This window comes from Plectropomus leopardus, chromosome 6 (assembly GCF_026936395.1).
Source record: "Plectropomus leopardus strain MGB_pleo_1.0 chromosome 6, ASM2693639v1, whole genome shotgun sequence".
NCBI lineage: Eukaryota > Metazoa > Chordata > Actinopteri > Perciformes > Serranidae > Plectropomus > Plectropomus leopardus.
Window position 1 is genome coordinate 5985682 of NC_142181.1, and position 20785 is coordinate 6006466.

A 20785-nucleotide genomic window follows, 5' to 3' on the forward strand; every position below is an offset into this window, starting at 1 on the left:
TCATTGTGCTGCCGCGGCCATCCTGTGATTGTGGGGAGGGACTGTAATCACGTAGCCGTTTACCATCATTACACAACCATAGAGGAGGACAATGTCTCGCACATCTGGTCATTTCCACCACTGACCCGACGCATCAATATAAGCACAGGTGTCAGGCTGCCTGAGGGATTCAGAGGGATTTAAGTGCATCTTCTCTTGGATTGATTTGCTGCTATCAGTCAGTGCCCTTCAGAAACCTTCAGTGCTGCAGGATACTTTTGACTGGAAGTTGTATGACAACAATACAAAAAAATACCCCGTTACAAATAAAAGTAATTCAATATACTTAATGACAGATAATAATAATAGATTAATAATAAAAGTACAGAATTATTATTATTATGTATTATTATATGTCAGGATTAGTATTACTTGTGTATTAACTTGTAATATATATACATATATATATCAATGTGCGAAGAAATTACTCAAAAATTTGTAATAATGAATGAATAAATAAATCAAATTACCTGCAATTAAGACAAAAAAAACAAATAAATAAAATAAAAGAACAAGGAACAAACAAGGAAATTACTTGAAAAAAGTGCCTAAAAATAACAAAAAAAATGTGCATAATTCAAAAAATAAATCTTAATCTACTAATTTCTACCAGTTTTCAGAACATTTCTCGTCAAGCTGCTCACTACCTTTTTCCCCTTGTTTTCGAAAGAAATCAAACCAGTTTACTTAGGATTTAAAAGGCATCTGAATTATGCCTTTCACAGAAAATGGTAATGGTCCAGGTTTCAAAGAGTTAAACACGCAAAGTTACATAGGTTAGGTTAAGGAAAAGACACATGCTTGGGTGTCTTTATGGTTAGGCTAATAAAGTTACATAGCTTATGTTTAAGAATAGAAACACAATGACGACAAAACTTTCAAGAAAAATCAAAAGTCAAAATCACTTGGTTTCACGAGGTCCTGAATACCTGTCTCCTGTGGAAAGTGTGTGTTGTATGACCCATCCACCACCCCAACCTGTCTCATTAGGTGGACTATTAGTTTTTATACTACTTTTTTTTCTTCCATCAGCACATTTGTTTATGTGATTGCAGCCTTCCTGATTACAAGTGTTATACACAAATTACTGGCTCGTGATTTGGTGGATTATCCACAAATTTTGGTGCATTACTTGTCTTAGGTATGTGTACAGTGCATGAAAACAGCCTGTCATATTTAACGGACGGACCACAAACTCATATCTTTCTTTCATTCAAGAACAGTTTTTATCTTTGTAATGAGCTCCTAATGAATAATTAATATCAAACAAGAATATCAATGTATGATCAGTAATCAGTGATTGTGTCACCACTTGACATAATTTAATTGATATATAAGTGGGTTTGGAGTCTTGTTGAGTTTAATTAGGGTTTACTGAATTGACACTTATTTTTCATTAATGTTATATATTATTTTAGTTTTTACAAGACATGCAGATGCCTTTTTTCCTGACATAATTTCCCCGAGATTCAAAACTTCTCCATGTGCTGTTGTCACTGTGACTGACCATCCTGCTGTCTTTGTCCCCAGAAGGAGTAAATACAGCAAGGCCAAGCAGGACTCGGACGAAGAGAAGCACTTACATCAAGGTAACTCACAGTTAACACTCCACCTACACAACTCTATAATTGAAAAACATTAGCGCTGTCAGGTGCACTCATGTGCATGCACTCTAAACCGCAAATGAAGCCCATAAAATGTGTGTGTGTGGAGGAGGAGAAAAACAAACTATTTTGAAGTTAATGTACTTGCATCCTAACATGCTCCGAACACCTCATTATCAAGTCATCAGCATTGTTATTTGCGTTCCACAAAAAAAAAGTCAAGTTAATGAGCTCCATCTTCACTGGAGTCAGCCGTAGTGACATGAAAAGCCGAGTGTGGAGCGAGGTATGGGGAGAAGAAAGGAGGAGGTTCCACAGAGAAAGGCGGTGTAGCCTGCGGCACGATGGAAATAAAGAACAGATGGAGTGTACTCGCCGGAATGAATTAACCTTCATTTTTTACTCCTTTCTTTATTTTCTTTCTTCTCTCCTTCCTTTTTTTCTCCATACTTCTTTTCTCAGGAGTGAGGATATACGTTGATCCCTTCACCTATGAGGACCCAAACCAAGCTGTCCGTGAGTTCGCCAAAGAGATCGACGCCTCCTGTATCAAGATCGAGAAAGTTATCGGCATTGGTGAGGAGCTATATTCAGCTTGACCCTTGAAAACCTGCTGGTCAAATAGCAGTTTTCTTGTGCTGCGTTCAGACGATTTTTACAAGCTATTTAACCCTTTGAGACTTGAGCAAATTGTTTTGATTTCTTTAGAAAACATGGGGGGCGGGGGCAGTGAGCAACTTGTCAAGAAATGTCCCACACATTGCAAGAAATTTGTGAAAGGTGACGAGAAAACCTGAACGACCTGAAATGTTTTATATTTTATTTTATTTTTTTAAAGGAGAAGGTTAAAAAAAATATGTCCAGAAGAGTATTTTCACAGTTATTATAATTGTATAATTACAATTATGTTATGGGCAAAAAGTATACATGTTTGTTTTGTGTTGTTTTTTTTCCAGCACTTTTTGGGATTGATTGATTTTCTAATTTTCTGGTCATTTTCTCTTAACTTTTTACTAATTTCTTGCTTATCTTTGGGTCATGTTTTGTTAAGTTGGCCATTGCCTTCTTCCTTTGTTTTTGCAAAAAGTCAAATCAATGTGCTCATGTTTTAAATGGTTAAAATCCAGCAACTTAAGTTCACGCTGTCATTTTTCATCAGTTATTATGAATGCAGTGTAATGGAAGAAAGGGATGTTGTAACACACTTTGGATAAAAGCATCTCGCCTAATGGGATAATAGTATATTTGGTATTCGTTTCATGCAAATATTCTGCAGCGATCTCTCCCAGTGATTCATGTCAGTGCGTGGCTGCTCTCATGTGTACTCCTCTTGAATAAAAATCATTGTTTGCTGAGGCAATAACATTCGGTCTGTCTCTAGAGAGGTCAGCAAGTAAAAAAGTAAAAAATAAATGAAATTCAGAGGAGGCTAAATATGTTGTCTGCTCTATTCCTGTGGCCACAGAAAAGTCATCCAATGACAAAATAATAAAGAGAAAGAATCAATATCCATTTCCCCTCTCCTCTCTGCTCCAGTGGGCGAGGGGAGGAGGGGAGTGAGGGATTAGAGACCCTGATCAATGTTTAAAGTGGACCCCTTCTAACCTGCACACACACACACACACACACACACACACACACTCACACTCCCTTCCTGATGTCATTTATAATCTGTGAGCTGTAGTATCAGAGTGCTTGTGTCATCATCATTCCACATTTTTCACCTGGAGCGTGTGTTTGCAGGGGAGTTCGGCGAGGTCTGCAGCGGCCGCCTGAAGATGCCGGGCAAGAGGGAGATCTGCGTGGCCATCAAGACGCTAAAGGCCGGCTACACCGACAAGCAGAGGAGGGACTTCCTGTCTGAGGCCAGCATCATGGGGCAGTTCGACCACCCGAACATCATCCACCTCGAAGGCGTGGTCACCAAATGTATGTCAAACATTTATTTACTTTTTTTTTCGCGTTCTCATCTCAAGTCGTCACGTATTGCTGTTTTGCAGATCACTGCGGTGTCTACATATCACACCTCTAGATATCCTTCTGTCTGCTGTTGACGATAGTGCTATCGTGATGTCAATAAATGCCCATCGTGGGATGACGTGCACATGGTTATAATTAGACATCACAAGCACATCACGCAACACAATGCCAGGATGTCAACAAACGCTCATGCTGACATGGATGGTTAGGCAAAAGGTGACATGGTAAGGTGTAGAAAAAAAACATCACATTCAGACAGGAGGCAAACACTGGATCCCCACATGATTTGGTTTGCATTTGGAGAGACCTTCAACTATTTTGGAGAAATTAAATTACTACAGGAAACTGCAATAATACTCAGTTCACACCCACACACACACAAAGACTTTTATATTATAATAATACAGAAAGGACATTCATTTCTGCTGTCCCCTTTCTCCCTTAAAAAAAAACAAAAAAAAAAAAACGGAACAATAAATCATTACACACTATGTCTGCGGTTTTGGGTGACATTGGATAAAGGTGAGTGTAGGGACAAACCAATCTTACCAGCCAAATGTGTGTATTTGTGTGGCGTTGTGTGTGTTAATACCTGCATACCAACAGTATCTAAAGAAATACGACCACTTATTGGTGCATCTGATCTTGGCGACGTGTATATTGCACATATGTGTTTGTGCACATGGGTGTTGTCATCTGGGGTATCCCCAGGTGGGCTTTGTCCAGATGGAAGGGGTCCAGCGTTGGAGAGGAGGGGGAGTTTGAGGTAGCTGGGCAGTTGGGAGGGGGTCTAATGGGTCCAGGAACAGGCCCTGTAGCGCGGCACCAGGCTCATTAATCATGGTGTCAGCTGTAAATGTGTTTGGGGTTAGGGAGTGATACCCTATCCCTTCTCTATCTGCTGCTGCATGGCCACAAAACACCGGCCAAATCTCCCTCCCTCTGCCCTTGGCACTCTCTGCTCTCCGTCTCTCTGTTTCTCCCTACCTTTACACCTTTCCCGGTGCTATTTGTTAAGCTAGAGGCGTATGTGTGTGTGTGCTCGCAAATGTCTTGTCGGCACATGTGCACCATTGATTGCACGCATGTGTGCGTGAGTGTTACCATAGCTGATGGCCAGCCTCGGCTTGGGTTAGATGGATGAAGTGCCTTAATGTGTCGTGACACAACAGCCCGGCCCTATCTGTGCTAGATAACAGCGTCTCCACACTGACGTACACACACACACACACACACACACACACACACACACACAGATAGAAGCACACATTTAGCCCAGCCGGAGCTGAAAGTGAACAGCAGCACAGGCAGAATTGCTTATCACCTATCACACCTCTCACCACGAGGAATGACCTCTCGGACCTCGCAGAGACAGAGTGAGAAAGACGGAGACAATGCAGACAGATGGACGGGAGGAAAGAGAGGAAATAGGAGACACACAGGGAAGGTGCAAAGAGAGATGCAGAGAGAAAGAGAGACAGGAAGGCAGTTAGGAGCTGATGGATTAGATCAGTGGTTCCCAACGGCTCACTGGGTCCAAATTTCTCCTTAATCTTTAGTTCAACATCCACACATATGAGAAATTAACCACGTATTCAAGAATAAGAACAATGAAGAATACAGTAAAAACAGGCGTTTCTAGGATTTGAGGACATTGGAGGCTTAGCCCGCACCTCTGTAGGAAAACAAAAATCACAAATTTTCTTCTAAAAAAAAATTTCACTGTACATCAAAATAAAGTATGTTTTTCACAAACTTGACATGGTCATGAGTTCATTCAGAATGGAACCGTGACCCACCAGCTGAGAACCACTGGATTAGACGAAAGACAGAGAAAAACAGTGGGAATGACAGAAAGGAGAGGGTGGTAGGACTACTGAAGCGGAGGCTGAAAGAGAAAGAGACGGCGCGAGACAGAGGCAGAGAGATGAAGGAGAAGCAGATGAGCTCCGCAGCAGTGACAGGACATGAAAGGACGACGTGCCAAAGCAAAGTGATCAACACGAGAACTCCCACTCCACCTCCATCCACTCTTACTTTTGAGAGTCTGACACAAGGTTTGGGCAAATTAGTCCTTTACACTTGAGTGTGTCAGAGGAATCTATTAAAAATCCATTATTTGAATTGCACCCCCTCCTCTCCGTTACAATCAAGTTAAAAGGAATTCTCAATCTGGCCTCAGTTTGCTGGCATGTCCAACTGAGCCAATTAAGCCTCATTAATTATGGAGGAACTCCAAATAGACACCGAAATACATAAATGTGCAAAAATCTCTCACTAAGGATTGCTGGCCATCGTCCACCATCTTGATGCCTGTGTATGTTTCTATCATGCGAGCGTGTAATTAAAATCCAGCCTCCATTAGAGCTCGGAAGATATGTTTAATAGCTGATTTACATAAAGTAAGAGCGTGCTAATTTGAAAAAGATCTGCGTTTAAGAGCCAGAGCTTTGTCTGCTGCAAACGCCAGGGCCTCCGAGGAGCGTTTGCCCAACGTCCCCAATATTGTCCCCCTGTTGCGTTTTTCCCCTGTCCCTGTTTTGTTGGCAGGTGATAATCGGCCCACTGGCGGGGCCCTTGCCCAGAGTTCATTGCCAAAGGCAGCAGGGCGTATTCAGTAAACAAGGAATTAGCATGCAAATGGGAAGGGAGGAAGAGGGCGGGGCTGGGAAGGCGAGAGTTTAAGGTCGCAGGTCAGACGCTCCTCAGACTTGATTGGGGAGCTGTCAATCACCGGCAGCCCCGGGGCAGAGGCGAGCAACAAAGGGAACAAAGATGGCTGACAAAGAAGGCCCAAGCTCTCCCCCCAGCTTTAACTCCACTTCCTCTTTTCGGGGGCATCGCCAGAGCGCCCCGTAATTAATGGAGTGCCAATCACACGGCGGGTAAGGCAGTGACTGACGGCCTCTTGGCACGGCGAGAGGACTGCTGTGGAGTGGAGGAACTTCACCTTCGAGACCTCAGCTGCCAACTGCTCGGCCGGCACAAGAGATTTCACACAACCTCCCCTCCAGGCATTAAGTCAGCACTTCTCGTCAGCGCAATAAGCTTTAAAGTCCACCTTAACTGTGCCGCTCCAAATGGACCGCAAAGAGCAGCGCTGTTCTTGGAGGAATTTGTGGCAGCACTTTTCAGCATGTGTTGTTGCCATGGCTGGTTAGGCACCGGCTTGCTGCCTTTTTGGGACAAAAACAAGCCACCCTCCCTTTCCTTTTTCACCCTCTCTCTCTCTCTCTTTCTCTCTCTTTCCTCCTCTCCTCATGACCGCTATCCCCCCTCATCCTGAGAGACAAAGACAGACAGAGACCCACCAGGGAATGTCCACCCTCCCCGCCGCCTGCCCCGGCTCAGATAAAGACACAGACGCTCCCCCAAGAGAGACGGAGAGAAGAAGACAGAGGGATGGGGTGAAAAAGGCCAGAGAGGAGTGGCAGGGATCGAGGGGGGAAAGAGAGCGAGAGAAGGGAAAGCAATAGAGAGGAGCTAGCAGGAGAGTGACAGATGCGACGAAAGTTGGCAGAGGAGAAAGAGGGCAAAGGGACAGTGAGTGACATAAATAGCTAGTCAGAGGGATTCTGGGTGAGCGGCTGCGATGAGACTTCGGATAATGCGTCCAGCGTCAGTTCGTATTTGCATAAACACAAGATGGTGTGTGTAGTAGTGTTGTGTTTCAGCTGAGATGCCTTTGCATGTGCAGAAAAAGAAGTGGGACGTCAGGGCAACTGAGCTAATTAAATCACTACGGGACAGAGATGGATGGCCTAACACACGCACACACACACACACATATTCCCTGGAGAACCCCCCCTGCTGTGTCGGGCTGTGATGTGCATCGTTTACCTCTATAATCATCTGACTTTCATTCTCTCTCTCTCTCTCTCTCCCTAGGTAAGCCAGTGATGATTATCACAGAGTACATGGAAAACGGATCGCTGGATGCATTCCTGAGGGTCAGTCATGCGTTTCTGTCTGCGCACATGTGTGCGAGCGTGCGATACGACCCTAGCATGCTGATCCCATCTTATCTCTGTAATGTCATCCCCCGAAATTACAAGTGTTCGTTAACAAACATTCGCCCTAATCTTTATCCCCTCCTCGATCGACTCACTGTTTTTCCGACAAGGAGGCTGGTGCCGGTTTCACCTTCGGTGTTTCCAGGGTTCACTGCACTTTGGGTTTTAGATGATGCTTAGCGACTTTATCCAGTGAATCTGCAGTGCAAACATAGAGAGGTCTCAAAGGAACACGTGTTACTAACTTATGTTGCACAAATAACAATTAATTGTACAATAGTAGGTTGTCTATTAATGTTTGTCCCATCATAAGTCCTTTTATTATGCATCCAAAAGCCCTATGTGATCAGATGCTTAATAACTGTAATATGGCCGCAATCCTATAGAGCACCATGTCTTGTGTTTTCAACGCATTTACTGTATATACTGATGTAAACCTGCCTGTGAATGATTTGCACTGTTGAATAGACAATTAGCAAATCCTTTATAACCTTAGTTCAATATTTTACGATATGGTTTGCATGTCGATAAACAGTTAAAGGTACTTTTATGATCATGACTTTTGCCATATTTGCTGAAACTGTCACTATATTCTAAAATATGTACATTAAACAGGTAGTCTTGTGAAACCGCAGAGCATCACCGAAAACAACCAGCTAGAGCGAAAGAGCCTCTAACACAGATTGCATTCATATTAATCACTGCTTGTGAACCGTCAAACTGATCAAATATGAATCCAGATTCTGTCACTGCATTACATGTTTCTCACCTCAAACATTTTCACAAGCATGTTTCGGTGTACTGTTCAGCTATAAAATGAGAAAGTTTTTGACCCGGCCGCCATGTTTGACACATCTGAGACGAGAACTCAACGCTGCCAAAAGACCAGTGAAATAACGTTCTCATTTTACAGCCAAACAGTACACTGTGTCTCTGTAAACATTTGAAGCTAGAAATAGGCAATGCAGTAACAGATTCTTGATTCATATTAGACAGTTTGATGCAGACTGACAGCTGCGTTAGACACTCCTCAGCTGTGATTGGTTGTTTTTCTTGACACGCAGTTAGGCCTTTAGAAGTGCTACAAGGCAATAGAATAGGCAGAGGATTTTTGACAGACTATCTTATGTACATCTGTGTGAATAAAGTGACAGTCAAAGCAAATATGACAAAAAAATCCTTATTATAAAAGATACCAACCGTAGCTTTAAGAAATGTTGTGTAGTACACTATGAGGATGTTTTATGTGTATTCATACAGCTCTGTCATACTGTTATTGAGCATTTCTATTTTATACAGTTATTTAAAAAAACATTAATAAACACTTAATCATGTATGAAACAAAACAGTCTTAGCTGTTATATAGTATAATATAGTAATGTGGTGTGTTATAAATCACTTATTTGAAACTGAGACAGAATTTCCATGTGTGTCAAACATTTTAAATCATTCAAGATGCCATTGAAATGACAAGAAACACGTTTAAACGTTTCCCTTCGTTTTCTGCAGAAGAATGACGGTCGCTTCACAGTGATACAGCTGGTGGGCATCCTGCGCGGAATTGCATCGGGCATGAAGTACCTGTCAGACATGAGCTACGTTCACCGCGACCTGGCGGCTCGCAACATCCTGGTCAACAGCAACCTGGTGTGCAAGGTGTCCGACTTCGGCATGTCCCGAGTGCTGGAGGACGACCCTGAGGCTGCGTACACCACCAGGGTGAGTCATGTGTGTAGGCAAGCATGTGTCCGACTGATGTGGTGGTCACCTTGCTTGTCGGCTTTGTCAGCTTTCATTAATCAGCCCATCTTTCAATTACAGGGAGGGAAGATCCCCATCCGCTGGACGGCCCCAGAGGCCATCGCTTACAGGAAGTTCACCTCGGCCAGCGACGTGTGGAGCTACGGCATCGTCATGTGGGAGGTGATGTCATATGGCGAGCGACCATATTGGGACATGAGTAACCAAGATGTAAGTCTGAAGAAATTCGATTATATGTAGACAGGCATCAATAATATACAGTGAAATTATTGTTGGAATATTGGAGCTTGAGTGCAATAATTCCCAATTGCATGCGTAATGTCAAACATATTTAAAAGACACTTCATCATTTTAACTTGGTTATGTAATCAAATTACTTGCCGGGTGATAAAACACCAGCAGGATATTCCCCTTTCTCATTAAACGTTGAATTTACAATTCTAGTGGCACTAATGATGCTAAAGAATTTAATTTATTCACAACTAAATGTCTTGCGTAGGTGTCAAAAGTAAGGTGACTCAAAAGGTATAAAATTAGGGGGAAACAGAACGACTTTGCTGTAATCAAACTGCCTACAGTTTTTATTTCAGTTTAACTCCCTCCACACAAACAAACTCAGAGACAAAGTGACTTACAGCAGCATTGATCTCTTGTCCAGGTGATCAAGGCTATTGATGAGGGCTATCGGCTGCCGCCGCCCATGGACTGCCCTGTGGCGCTCCACCAGCTCATGCTGGACTGCTGGCAGCGAGAGAGGGCCGACCGGCCAAAGTTTGGACAGATCGTCAACATGCTGGACAAGCTGATCCGCAACCCCAACACTCTGAAGAGGACTGGGGGAGAGACTGCTGTCAGGTGAGAGGGCGAGCCACACACGCTAAAGCGATGTGGTGTTAAAGGGTCAGTTTACACAAATCATAGAAAAACATTGTCTTACTTGAGTCCTTTTTACATGGAGACTGTGCCACAGGGTCACTGTGAACCAAACAATGGTGGCATTATGTCGCCCCTAGTGTGTGATTTAAGATAGCATGCCGGCACCCCAGAGGCAAAAGAGGTGTGACGGACGTGACATGTAACACGTTGGCCTGTAGTGTGACCTATAACATACGTGGCAGTGCTTTATACACAAAACAAAAGGGCATAACATGGCAGTAACAACCATTTACCGTTTCTGTTGTATGGTAGCTGATCGTTGTCCTCTGCTCGGAGTGTAAAGAGCTCTCTGACCTCGTTATCTCCCCATTTTGTAGGCATTTTTGCTCACTGTTCTTCCTCGAGTTAGTTAGTAACTGCTGCTCATTACATCCTTAGTACAGTTACGCAATTAACACCAAGTTACTGTGGATAGATTTAGGAAAAGAAACATGTTGAGGACGTCACTTAAAATTATTCACAATTACATGGTTCTGAACACACATTTCCAGGGTTAAGTCACGAGGAAAGTCCAAATTTTTGTGACCCATCCACTACTTCAACGGGCCTCATCAAAAGACCGTTCAGGACTGCTTCCTTGGTTATACCTTTCAGCACAGTCATCATGTGATCGCAGCCTTTCAAAATTCCTAGGATATGTATGAATTTGGGTACATTACTTTTCAAAGGAAAACATTTGGCAGTTTGTGAAAACAGCTTGGTTGCACGCATAAGAAATCGTCAAAATGTAACACCCACCTTGTCCGTCGTCCCATCATGCCGGCTGTCCCTTTCACATAGAGATAGATGCTATGTGTTGCTGCCTCTGCTTGCAGCTTAAAGGCGAGACAACTCTGTCCCCTCATTTCGCATTTTACCTTTTTTTTTCTAAGAATGGTGAGGTAGAATAACGCAGCGTAATTTCCACCTTGATAAGAGTGTCTAGGGGGCTTCACTTTTTTTTTTCTTTGCAGGCAGTTTTGGTTATCATGTGTCCCATCACAGTGTTGTTTTCCAGTTAAGTCTGAGCCCTATCCATTGTTAGTCTGGTTAATCCACAAAACACAACAGTTTTTTCTAAAACTACTTCTTACTAAAGAAATGGTGCCTATAAAACAGTGACTATAATAGTTATACCACTAGATACCATTATAGTTAATTACTCAATTGTGTTATGTTGTAATTTTGCAAACTTTTGAAATTTGATGAATTCTAATAATATCACATAATGTTATAAACTGATCACATTATTCAGTATGTGATGTCATGAGAACTACAGTCATTGAGGGAAGATACATTCCCTCCCAGTGGTTGCAGCAAAGACTACAAACCATCATGGCATCCATTAAAAGACTACAATACCCACAATAAGCCAGCAGGCAGGCAGCCAGGACACTGATTGCTGCCCAGCTGAAACAAATCAGCTGATTGTCCAAGTGAGGGGGGGGGGGTCAGTGCAGTTAGAGGAATGATTGAGACAGAGAGAAGAGCACAGTTTTTAGTTATGTTACGCAGAAGACAGTGAACTAGAGTTTTGACTTACATGCCTGTTTTTGTTTTGTTGACCTTTAAAGGAAGACTGACTACACTGAGTTTAAGTTGGAAAGCAACGTTTGTCTTCATTTCCTGCACCCACACTTCCAACGCTCCGGGAGAGAAGCTCCCGACATCCAAAGACATCACTAATAATATGACACTTATCTGTGTTTATTTCACACAGTCTTTGCATTAATTGGTGTGCCTGACTAAACTACTGCAAATTAAGCTAAAAAAACCCTTCATAACCAGGCAGCTGCACCACCGCATGCTCCACCTGTCTTTGAAGGTGTTGCAAAGTTGTGGAATTTCACATAAAGTTCACAGCAGTGACCTGCAAAATGTTACAAAAAAACCCACCAAAAACAAATGTGCATAAACTCACATATGCATCCTATTTACTGCACAGTGTATTACCTACATATGCAGTTTTCTACCTCTCACACCAACCACACACACACACACACACACACACACACACACACACAGACTCCTATTCTCTTGCCACTGTTTACATTCACCATTAAACATTATCTACCAGCAACGTGTGGCTCTTTTCAGCACAAACACCCTCCGTAATGGGTTTCTCTGCAAACTAGCTTTAATGGTGCTGTACACTCAGGAATGTAGGCGTTCCAACAGGGCGGGAGAATTACGATGTAACGGCAAGTTAAAAACAAACATGACCCCACAGCTCCGACACCATTACTCTGGAGCAGCTAAATGTGTTAAGAATGACCTACGTGTGTTTACAGACTCGACGCAGGCCGATGGGAGTCTGTTTGAGTTTAACGAGTGTGTGAGCGCGTGCGAGCGGCACACACACACACACACACGCACCTAATGGGACACAGTGAGAGCGAGAGGGGAGTCCTAGTGGAGTAATTAGCAGAACTGAATCCTATAAATGCAGCTTTTACTGTTACAAGAGGAAAAGAGAAAGTAGAGAGTTTGTGTGTGTGTGTGTGTGTGTGTGTGTGTGTGTGTGTGTGTGTGTGTGTGTGTGTGTGTGTGTGTGAAGGAATCCCTATGCTTAATCTTTTCCACCTACTGAGTAGAGATGACTTATTAAAGAGTCTGACATCCTGTTCTCACACTTCAACTCAACATCCCTTTTAAAGAAGGGAGAGCGATAAAAGGAGATAGTGTGTGTGTGTGTGTGTGAGAGAGTCAGCAGAGCGGGACGAGACCGCCACTGACTCAGACTCACCGGCCCCATGTAAATGTTTCATGGCCGACGGCACTGCTGTAATGCTCAACAGCAAGTAAAGATTGGGGAGAAAAGAAGGGAGAGTAAGAAGTGAAAAAATGAGGAGGTAATTCTGCTGATGAATATCCGAATGTGAGGAGGAACTCCAGCGTGCGGTGAAAACGTATGCCAGGGTTACGTGTTTTCTGTAAAATAAGGATTAACTAAGTGTGTCGGTCACACTCAGGAGGAACCGTGTTTGGTTTGGCTCGGTTTCGGGTAGGAGCCACAAAACAGGGAAACAAAACAGATACGAACCCAAAAGACTAGCTGGAGAGAAATGTAGCATGGTGGATTTTACAGCGTGTGAGTAACTCTCTGTCATCGAACGAGGTTCATGTGTCACGCCTTTTGACACAACAGCTTCATGAGGAAACTAATTCCTGTAATGCTGACGTTTCTGTTGTCACGAATCAGTTGCGATCCAGACTGTTTAAGAAAGTGGATCATTACCTTTCAGGTCAAAAGCACTTAAACAGAATGTAACTTTTATTGTTTTTTTGCACAGACAGTTGCACACAACATGATTTTGGGCTTACAGCTTAAGTCCTGGACTGAAGTACAACAGCATCAAACACTGACTGTTAAACAGAACCAAACTGACAGTCATTAAAACTCGCTCTCCACTTCCCTCTCCTCCGCCCACCAGGCCTAACACCACCCTGCTGGAGCCGGGAAGCCCCGAGGCGTCCTCAGCCATGGGCACAGTGGAGGACTGGCTCCAGGCCATCGGCATGGAGAGATACAGCGACAACTTCACCGCCGCCGGCTACACCACTCCAGAGGCTGTGGTCCACATGACACAAGAGTGAGTACGGAGGGGAGAGGATGTAGGGAAGGAGTAAACAGACAGAAAGTGCAAGCTAAGCAACGAAAAACTTTTATTATAGCAAGGGAATTGTGGGAATAAAGTAGAACATATGTTTTTCTGTTGTCTCACTCGACACTTTTAGAAATGTTGCTAAAACAAAGAGTAAGACTCTAATTCTCTCTATGTCCAAAGATAACAAATGTCCCAATTTATGGTCTGAATTGTTCAGGACTGAGTGGTGCAGGATTGAGCCCTAAAACCCAGAAATGAGTTAGCATTTAGTGGTTTTTTTTGGGTTAAATGCTTGTAACAAGATCTGTGGATGACTAAATAAATAAGTAATCTCCCGTTCCATAAAACTCAGTATTTAAAAGGAGTTATTCCAGCTGTGAATAAGTCATCACAATAAAAAAATGTTTGCCCTCATATTTTAAAATAATTTATATTTAATGTTGACTATTTAAAAAAATAATAAAGAAACAATAAATTAATTATTTAAACAGGAATGTTATAAAGACTTTTGAAACAACTTAAACCTGTTACAGGTTGGCTTCTCTAAGTTTATCTTCCTCTAGTTTAGTTTAGCATAGCATAAAAACTCTGTCCAACAGCAAATAATCTTCTGTGCAACACCTCTAAATTTTACAAATTAGCACATTTAATTGATTTTTTAAAATTCATACACAAATAGAAAGGTAAAAATTAGGGTGTTTTGTTTTATTTTGTTTTCTTTTTTGTTAATAATTAGGTTAATTTCTATAGTTCTGGCATGAAGCTAGCTGTTTACATCTGCTTTGAATCTTAAATCTAATTGGCTGTAGCTTCATATTTGGAGTACAGATTTGAGAGTGGTACCAATCTTCTCATGTTTATTCCCCCAAATGTCAAACTATTCCAATATGACTCATGCAGAATCAATATGTGACAACTTTTACGAGGTCTGCGTGTGTTAAAAGTTTCTAAGATTCTGTCACTTGTCTGTAATATTTTCATTTTTCAGCCAGTTAGATTACAGGATTAGGATTGCTGTGTTGGCAAGTGAAATTCCTTGTATAGCAGTTAAACTGTCAGACTCGTTTCCACTGGAAGGCTGTAAAATTCATCATGTGGATCAGGCCTACGTGTGTTTGTTATTATTGTCCCCGGTCCTAAAAGGCTTCTTTTTTCCCCCCTTTTCAGGGACATGGCTCGCATAGGCATCTCCTCGGCAGCACACCAGAACAAGATCCTGACCAGCGTCCAGGGAATGCTGTCCCAAATGCAACAGATGCAAGGCAGAATGGTTCCCGTCTGAGAGATTTAAACAAAGAAAAAAGGAAAAAAAGGAAGCAAAGCGACTTCGTTTCTTATGAAAAAAATACATAAATAACAAAAAAGATTAAATATAAAAAAAGAGACAAATAAACTATGAAGAAATAGTTTACCTCATCCATGCACTTTAAATTGGATCTAAAAGAAAAGATGTTGATGAAGAAGAAAAAAAAAGTGGTGAAAATGGCACTTTTTGAAAAATCAGACCTTTACCTTACCCTTTTTTTGTTGTTGTTTTGGAGAATGGGACGCTTCTGTCTGCAGCATTTACGGATAGATGGAGGGACGGCTGGAAAAGTGCTTCCGAGAGGCTAATCTGGAGTGCCTTTAATGGTCTGGAAGGAAAAGCGAGGGAAAGGGGGAACCGTACCTTTCTTCCTCCTCTTGGGCAGAGTGTTGTTTCTGGAACTTTCTTTCTGGAATAATCCGCGGAGCAGATTTTTTTGATTTCCTGTGACTGTGTTTATTGTACATGAATTGTTTCTGTGGGACTCGCAGGCTGCCCCGGCCACCATTGTTCTCTCTCAGCTGGATCTGTTTGGTATCTCACAGACAAAATGGAAGATCCCGACCATCATATATAAACAGTGAATCTCTGAGAGGTTGAGGGTTGGATTCTGAGGGGAGATGGCGGTGCAGGGGAGGGCTTATTTTTGAAGAGCTTTTTGTGTTTTTTGCTCTGTTCTGGCCTTGTTTTTCTCCCAGAACGCTGTATTTTGTTGCCCTCAGGACATTGCTGAGAATGTCTTTGATGTTCCAGAGGAGCCTTCCCACTCCCCTGTCTTCCCAAAAATGCCCTCCTACACCTCAGATAAACACACAATTTTGGATTCTTCCATTCATCTCCCCATCTTAATCAAAGCCCCAAAGCCGCCCAGCTTCTGCAGGAGCCTCCGACTCTTCCTCACCACCTCTGATGGACAGCTGATCGGACCAGTTGAATTGGCTCGCTAAATTGGACACGAGAATAAAGGAATTTATTGTCAGGATTCATTTGTACAAAAGGATGTTAAAAGGCAATATGGATGCAGAATGAATCAGAATCATCAGCGTCATCATCGCCAAGCAAATAAACAAAGAAAAACATGCAGGATTACAAGAACCGCCATCAAGGTGAGAATCAGTAGTATTTTTGTCTTACTCAGCGTGAGCAGAAACAGCCATGTTAACTCTATGAATTGATTTCTCTCAAAAAGATGGGAAGAATGCAGTGAACAACAGGAGAAGAAATTATCCAAACATTTGCAAGAAGAAAATTACCTGAAATTAGAAAAAATAAATAATACTTGGAAAACTTTTTTCCCTATTTTTAAAAATAATTTTCTAAATCTACTAGTTTCTTGCAATTTGTGGAACATTTCTTGCTCATTTCCTCTTTCCCCATGTTTTTCCTTAAAGAAATTGCAACAATTTGCTCAGGGTTCAAAGGTTTAAATACTCGTCAAAGATGCCGAAAGCACGACAAGAAAAGTGATGTTGCTCCAGCTTTCAAGGGGTTAAATAAAACAAATGAAGATATTGGATCGAACCGCCCTTTATTATTGCAGTATGCTTCTAATATCATCTACGTCCAGCCACAGAGTGCCCTAAAAGATCCATTAGACCCCCCTGTCTCCCTCATCACTGGCCCCTCAGCTCCAGAAGCTGTGTGTTAATTAACAAGTGGGTCGCGCCACCTCGGGCAGCCAGAGCAGATCAATAGCCACTGGTCTGTGATCAGTCTGCGGGCCTGATGCTGCTGGCATGTTAATGAGAAGAATTAATCAGCCGCCGACTCCCAATCAGCCACACAGACCCCACCAGAGCTCGGGAGCACTTTCCAGGAAAGACTAAAAGGTGTTTTTGGGGCGGCATTTTTCTCTTGAGCCAACACACCAGTATGCTGTGCTACCTGGAAGCAAATTTGCGTTTCCAGGGATAGTGAGGGAATTGCCTGCCTTCCTCTGATTAGCTTACCCTGACACTCTTACTCTAATCCAAACCAATCCAACCAACAAAGGCAACGAGCACCAGACAATCACAGTGAGAGCAGGCCGGATCATTCCTTTGCTATCCTCGGATTTGCAAATTTGCTGCCAGAATACATAGAAGTCGTGTTTTCATTTTGATTGGTTTAAATAGCATCAGATACAACACATAGTTGGCTGTGTGTCATCAATCCATGGCCAGATTTCCAAGTTTGGTCCTGAGTTGAAGATGCACACAAATGAGCACACGAGCAGGAGTTAATAAAGCATGGATTTAACAAGTTCAAGACTGATCTCACCCACTTACATTATTGGTTTAATTTATGTGCCAACGTTAACTCATCTGAATTATTTTGTACACACTGTCACAAGTTAATAGGAGTCTGTATAACTGGTTAAAATGTATGCAGTTTAGAGAGGTTCATAATTGGATTTAATGGCCATTTTGGAGGCTGTAGTTTTTGATGGTTTTGAATAGAGCTGCGAGTAACAATTATCCTAATTAATCTGCATTATTAATCATGTTCTCACCTGATTGTTTTGTCCACAGTGTTAGAAAATAGTGAAAAAATCCCCTTTTATAATTTTAAAGAGCCATGGTGATGTTTTCAAAGAGCTTGACCAACAATCCCAAACCCAAAGATAATCAATTACTATTGTACATGATAAGAGCCCGACACAACAAACACCCCTCCACACACATGCAGACAAAAAAATATTTTTTTCTGTATTTGTAACTAACAAGGACAAGAATTAATAAGAAATTGGCACAAATACAACAAATAAAATAATAATTTAAAGGGAAAAAAGTAGTGGCTATGGTATGCACAAATATTTCCTTTTTTTTTCATTTGCAAACTACAAATTTTCAAATGTCATCCTGATCTAAAATAATGATTTAAGAAAAAAAGAAAAACAATCAGAGGGTACGGTATGTGCAAATTTGCAATTTTTCAAATTGTGTCTTCTTCTTGAACTGCACCCAGAGTGGCTTTTGGCTTTTTAATTTCTATACTCTAACGCTGTCCACCTACACATTTCACCATTTCCCGTGTTCGATTTTTTTGGGAGTCAGTGGGTGGGCCTTGGTAGCTTCAGAGGTGGCTGCTTATGTCGCCTATAGTAAAATCAGCAAATTTACATGGTAAAGAAAATCATAAGCACCACACATTTCAGAAGCTTAAACTTCTGCTTGATGATTGCTTAGCTATCAAAATAGTTGCAAATTATTTAGTTAATATGAATGTGGGTTGACTCAATATTGAAAATATATATAAAAGCAGTATAAAGAAATAAATCCTTCAGTACAGAAAGCATTGAATTTAAGTAATACAACAATACAAAAAAAGCCTGCTGTAAAAGGCTTTTTACTTTATTTACTGATTGATTTTTCATGAGACACCACATATGTTAAATATTGGAAGTTAATGTGCCATAATTATTCGTACTCCTGCTTGAGGAGCTTGCGTTACAAAACAGCGTTGTGCGGTTTTATTAGCTGTTGAGAGCATTCATCTAATACACAAGCCAGCTACATGTGAATTGTGTGTTTGATGTGTGCCAACAAGTCAAGGGCATGTTTCATATATTATGCACAGCAGCATGTGGCGCGCACAAGTTAATACATCGTTGCCACAGAATCCATATTTCCCCCTGTAGTGCGGCCGCTCGCAGTCTCTGGATGCTCCGGTTCTGGCATTCGACTTTGTTTAGCAGATGAGTCGAATGTTCCATCAGGCCGGAGCTGCAGAGCAGAATTGTTGGTCAGGACTGGATGCCAAGCAGAAATTGTTTATATTCAAAACCACCATGACTGATGCAACCCCCTCTTTCCCTCCCCCCCTTTTCTCTCCCCAGCTGCTGCCGTCCATCATAAACAGGATCCCGGCTTGCTCACCACGGCCAGAATTTTTCCTCTTTGTCTTCCTCCTCCTTCTTTCCCGTCCTCTCCTTGGAGTATCCTCCGACACCGAGACGACAGATCCATCCCGGAGCGTCCGGGACGTCCACCGTCACAACTTGACAAACTTGCCACTACGCTCTTGTGGCTATCCAGCAATGTACTGGAATTACTATGAATGATTTAACAGCTTAAAAAAAGAGACAATAAGAAGAATGTAATATAATCGAGAAGCCCTGCTCCAGCGGATAATGTACTTTTATTTTGAAAGTTTCATTTTATTTTGTGATTTTTTTTTTGTTTGTTTTTTTATTGTTTTGTTTTGTTTGCATGTAAAGTAACAAACGTTTGATTTGAGCGTGCGAATGCGATGGCGTGTGTGCACGGTTGTGTGTGTGTGTGTGTAGCTGTATGAGTGACAACATCTTTGAAGTACTATCAGTAATTGTGTCTGTTTTTATGCCACTGTGGAGGAAGAGAAGATAACAGAGACGTATTGTTTTTGACATGGAAAAAGAAAAACCCTGGACTTTTTTTTTTTGCTTTTGTGTCGTCTAAAAAAAATTAAAAACGATGTGAGGTATGTCGCTCCCATCGTGCGAACCGCTACTCAGCAACAGCATTTATTAAACAGCTTTCTGGAATGCAGCCTATTTCTGCTTTGGCAGTAACAGCGGCAAATGGACACACGGCGACACGGTGTGACTAAAACCCTCCTGTGCATAGAAACGCGCCGAAACACGGACGAGAGTTTGGACTCTCCGAGCTCGTGACAAGTTGAGGAGAAAATGAGAGCAGTTTAAAATGACGCACCTGTACACAACAAAAGGATCAGAGAAGTGAGGAAAAGGTGTTTAAGAAGGGAAAACTATTAATTTTTTTTTTTTTCCAGAGCCCATCATACAGCTACAGGTTTAACCCAATGGACTATATTTGTTTTTGTTCCTTTATCTCTTTAAACTATACTTATGCGAATGTTTTTGAAAAAATGACGCTTCATATAATACAAAAACACCTCCGTCCTTAATACAGCTCTACTGCTCTTTCCTTTTTTTGGCTTTTTGGGTTTTATCTATCGAAAAAGGACCTGTTTGGAAATATGCAAGACATGTTTGGAAGGAAGAGGAAACCAGAATGTACTGTAAAATACTTTTTTCCTTTACTTAAATGTTGGACGATTTGAAAAAAAAAAGAAAAAAAAATTAACAAAACGCAAGAGTTAATGTTTGTCATTGTATGCCTTCCGATGCCATATGATCTAGTCATGTAGATCTAACATTCTCTCAATCTTCTTTTGTACTTTTTTTTGACATGATCATGTTTTTTTGGCCTTGTTTTATTTTGTTTATGTCAAGGAGCTCTAGGTACATGTAACTTATGTCATTTATTTATGTCCTTTTATATCTAGTTTGTAAAATAATAGCCTAAAGTGAAGAAAATAAAGGGGTGCCAAAGTGCATTCTTAATAAAGTAGAAACCGTACGACAATCTCTGTGCCTCTCATTCATGCATACGCTGGCAGTGTGTGATGCAAAGGCCATCGGCACTGTCATTTATTGCAGTCATTATGTCAGAAGAGGAAAGCTGATTACCTAACTATCATGCATTGATTATTGCATTATAAGATTGCACATAATGGAGGGGTTATGTAACACAGGGAAAAGGCCAAAGTAGTACGACGAGCAGTTTCTTGGCCTCG

General features: G+C 41.7%; 1 protein-coding gene across 3 annotated transcripts in view; it reads left to right on the forward strand.

Annotated features, from left to right (window-relative positions):
• LOC121942806 (ephrin type-A receptor 4) overlaps positions 1-20568 on the forward strand; it is a 65756-nt gene extending 45188 nt beyond the window's left edge. Inside the window, exons 9-18 of one of the 3 annotated variants that reach the window (XM_042486071.2) lie at positions 1570-1628; positions 2106-2219; positions 3387-3572; positions 7512-7573; positions 9146-9355; positions 9458-9607; positions 10056-10252; positions 13747-13905; positions 15088-16332; positions 19044-20568. In XM_042486071.2, coding sequence (XP_042342005.1) covers positions 1570-1628; positions 2106-2219; positions 3387-3572; positions 7512-7573; positions 9146-9355; positions 9458-9607; positions 10056-10252; positions 13747-13905; positions 15088-15202 — 1252 coding nt within the window. In that variant the 3' untranslated portion in view covers positions 15203-16332; positions 19044-20568. Of the gene's footprint in view, positions 1-1569; positions 1629-2105; positions 2220-3386; positions 3573-7511; positions 7574-9145; positions 9608-10055; positions 10253-13746; positions 13906-15087; positions 16333-19043 lie in introns of all 3 variants that reach the window. The other 2 variants (XM_042486070.2, XM_042486069.2) reach the window with 2 other exon arrangements.
• The last annotated feature ends 217 nt before the right edge of the window (positions 20569-20785 follow it).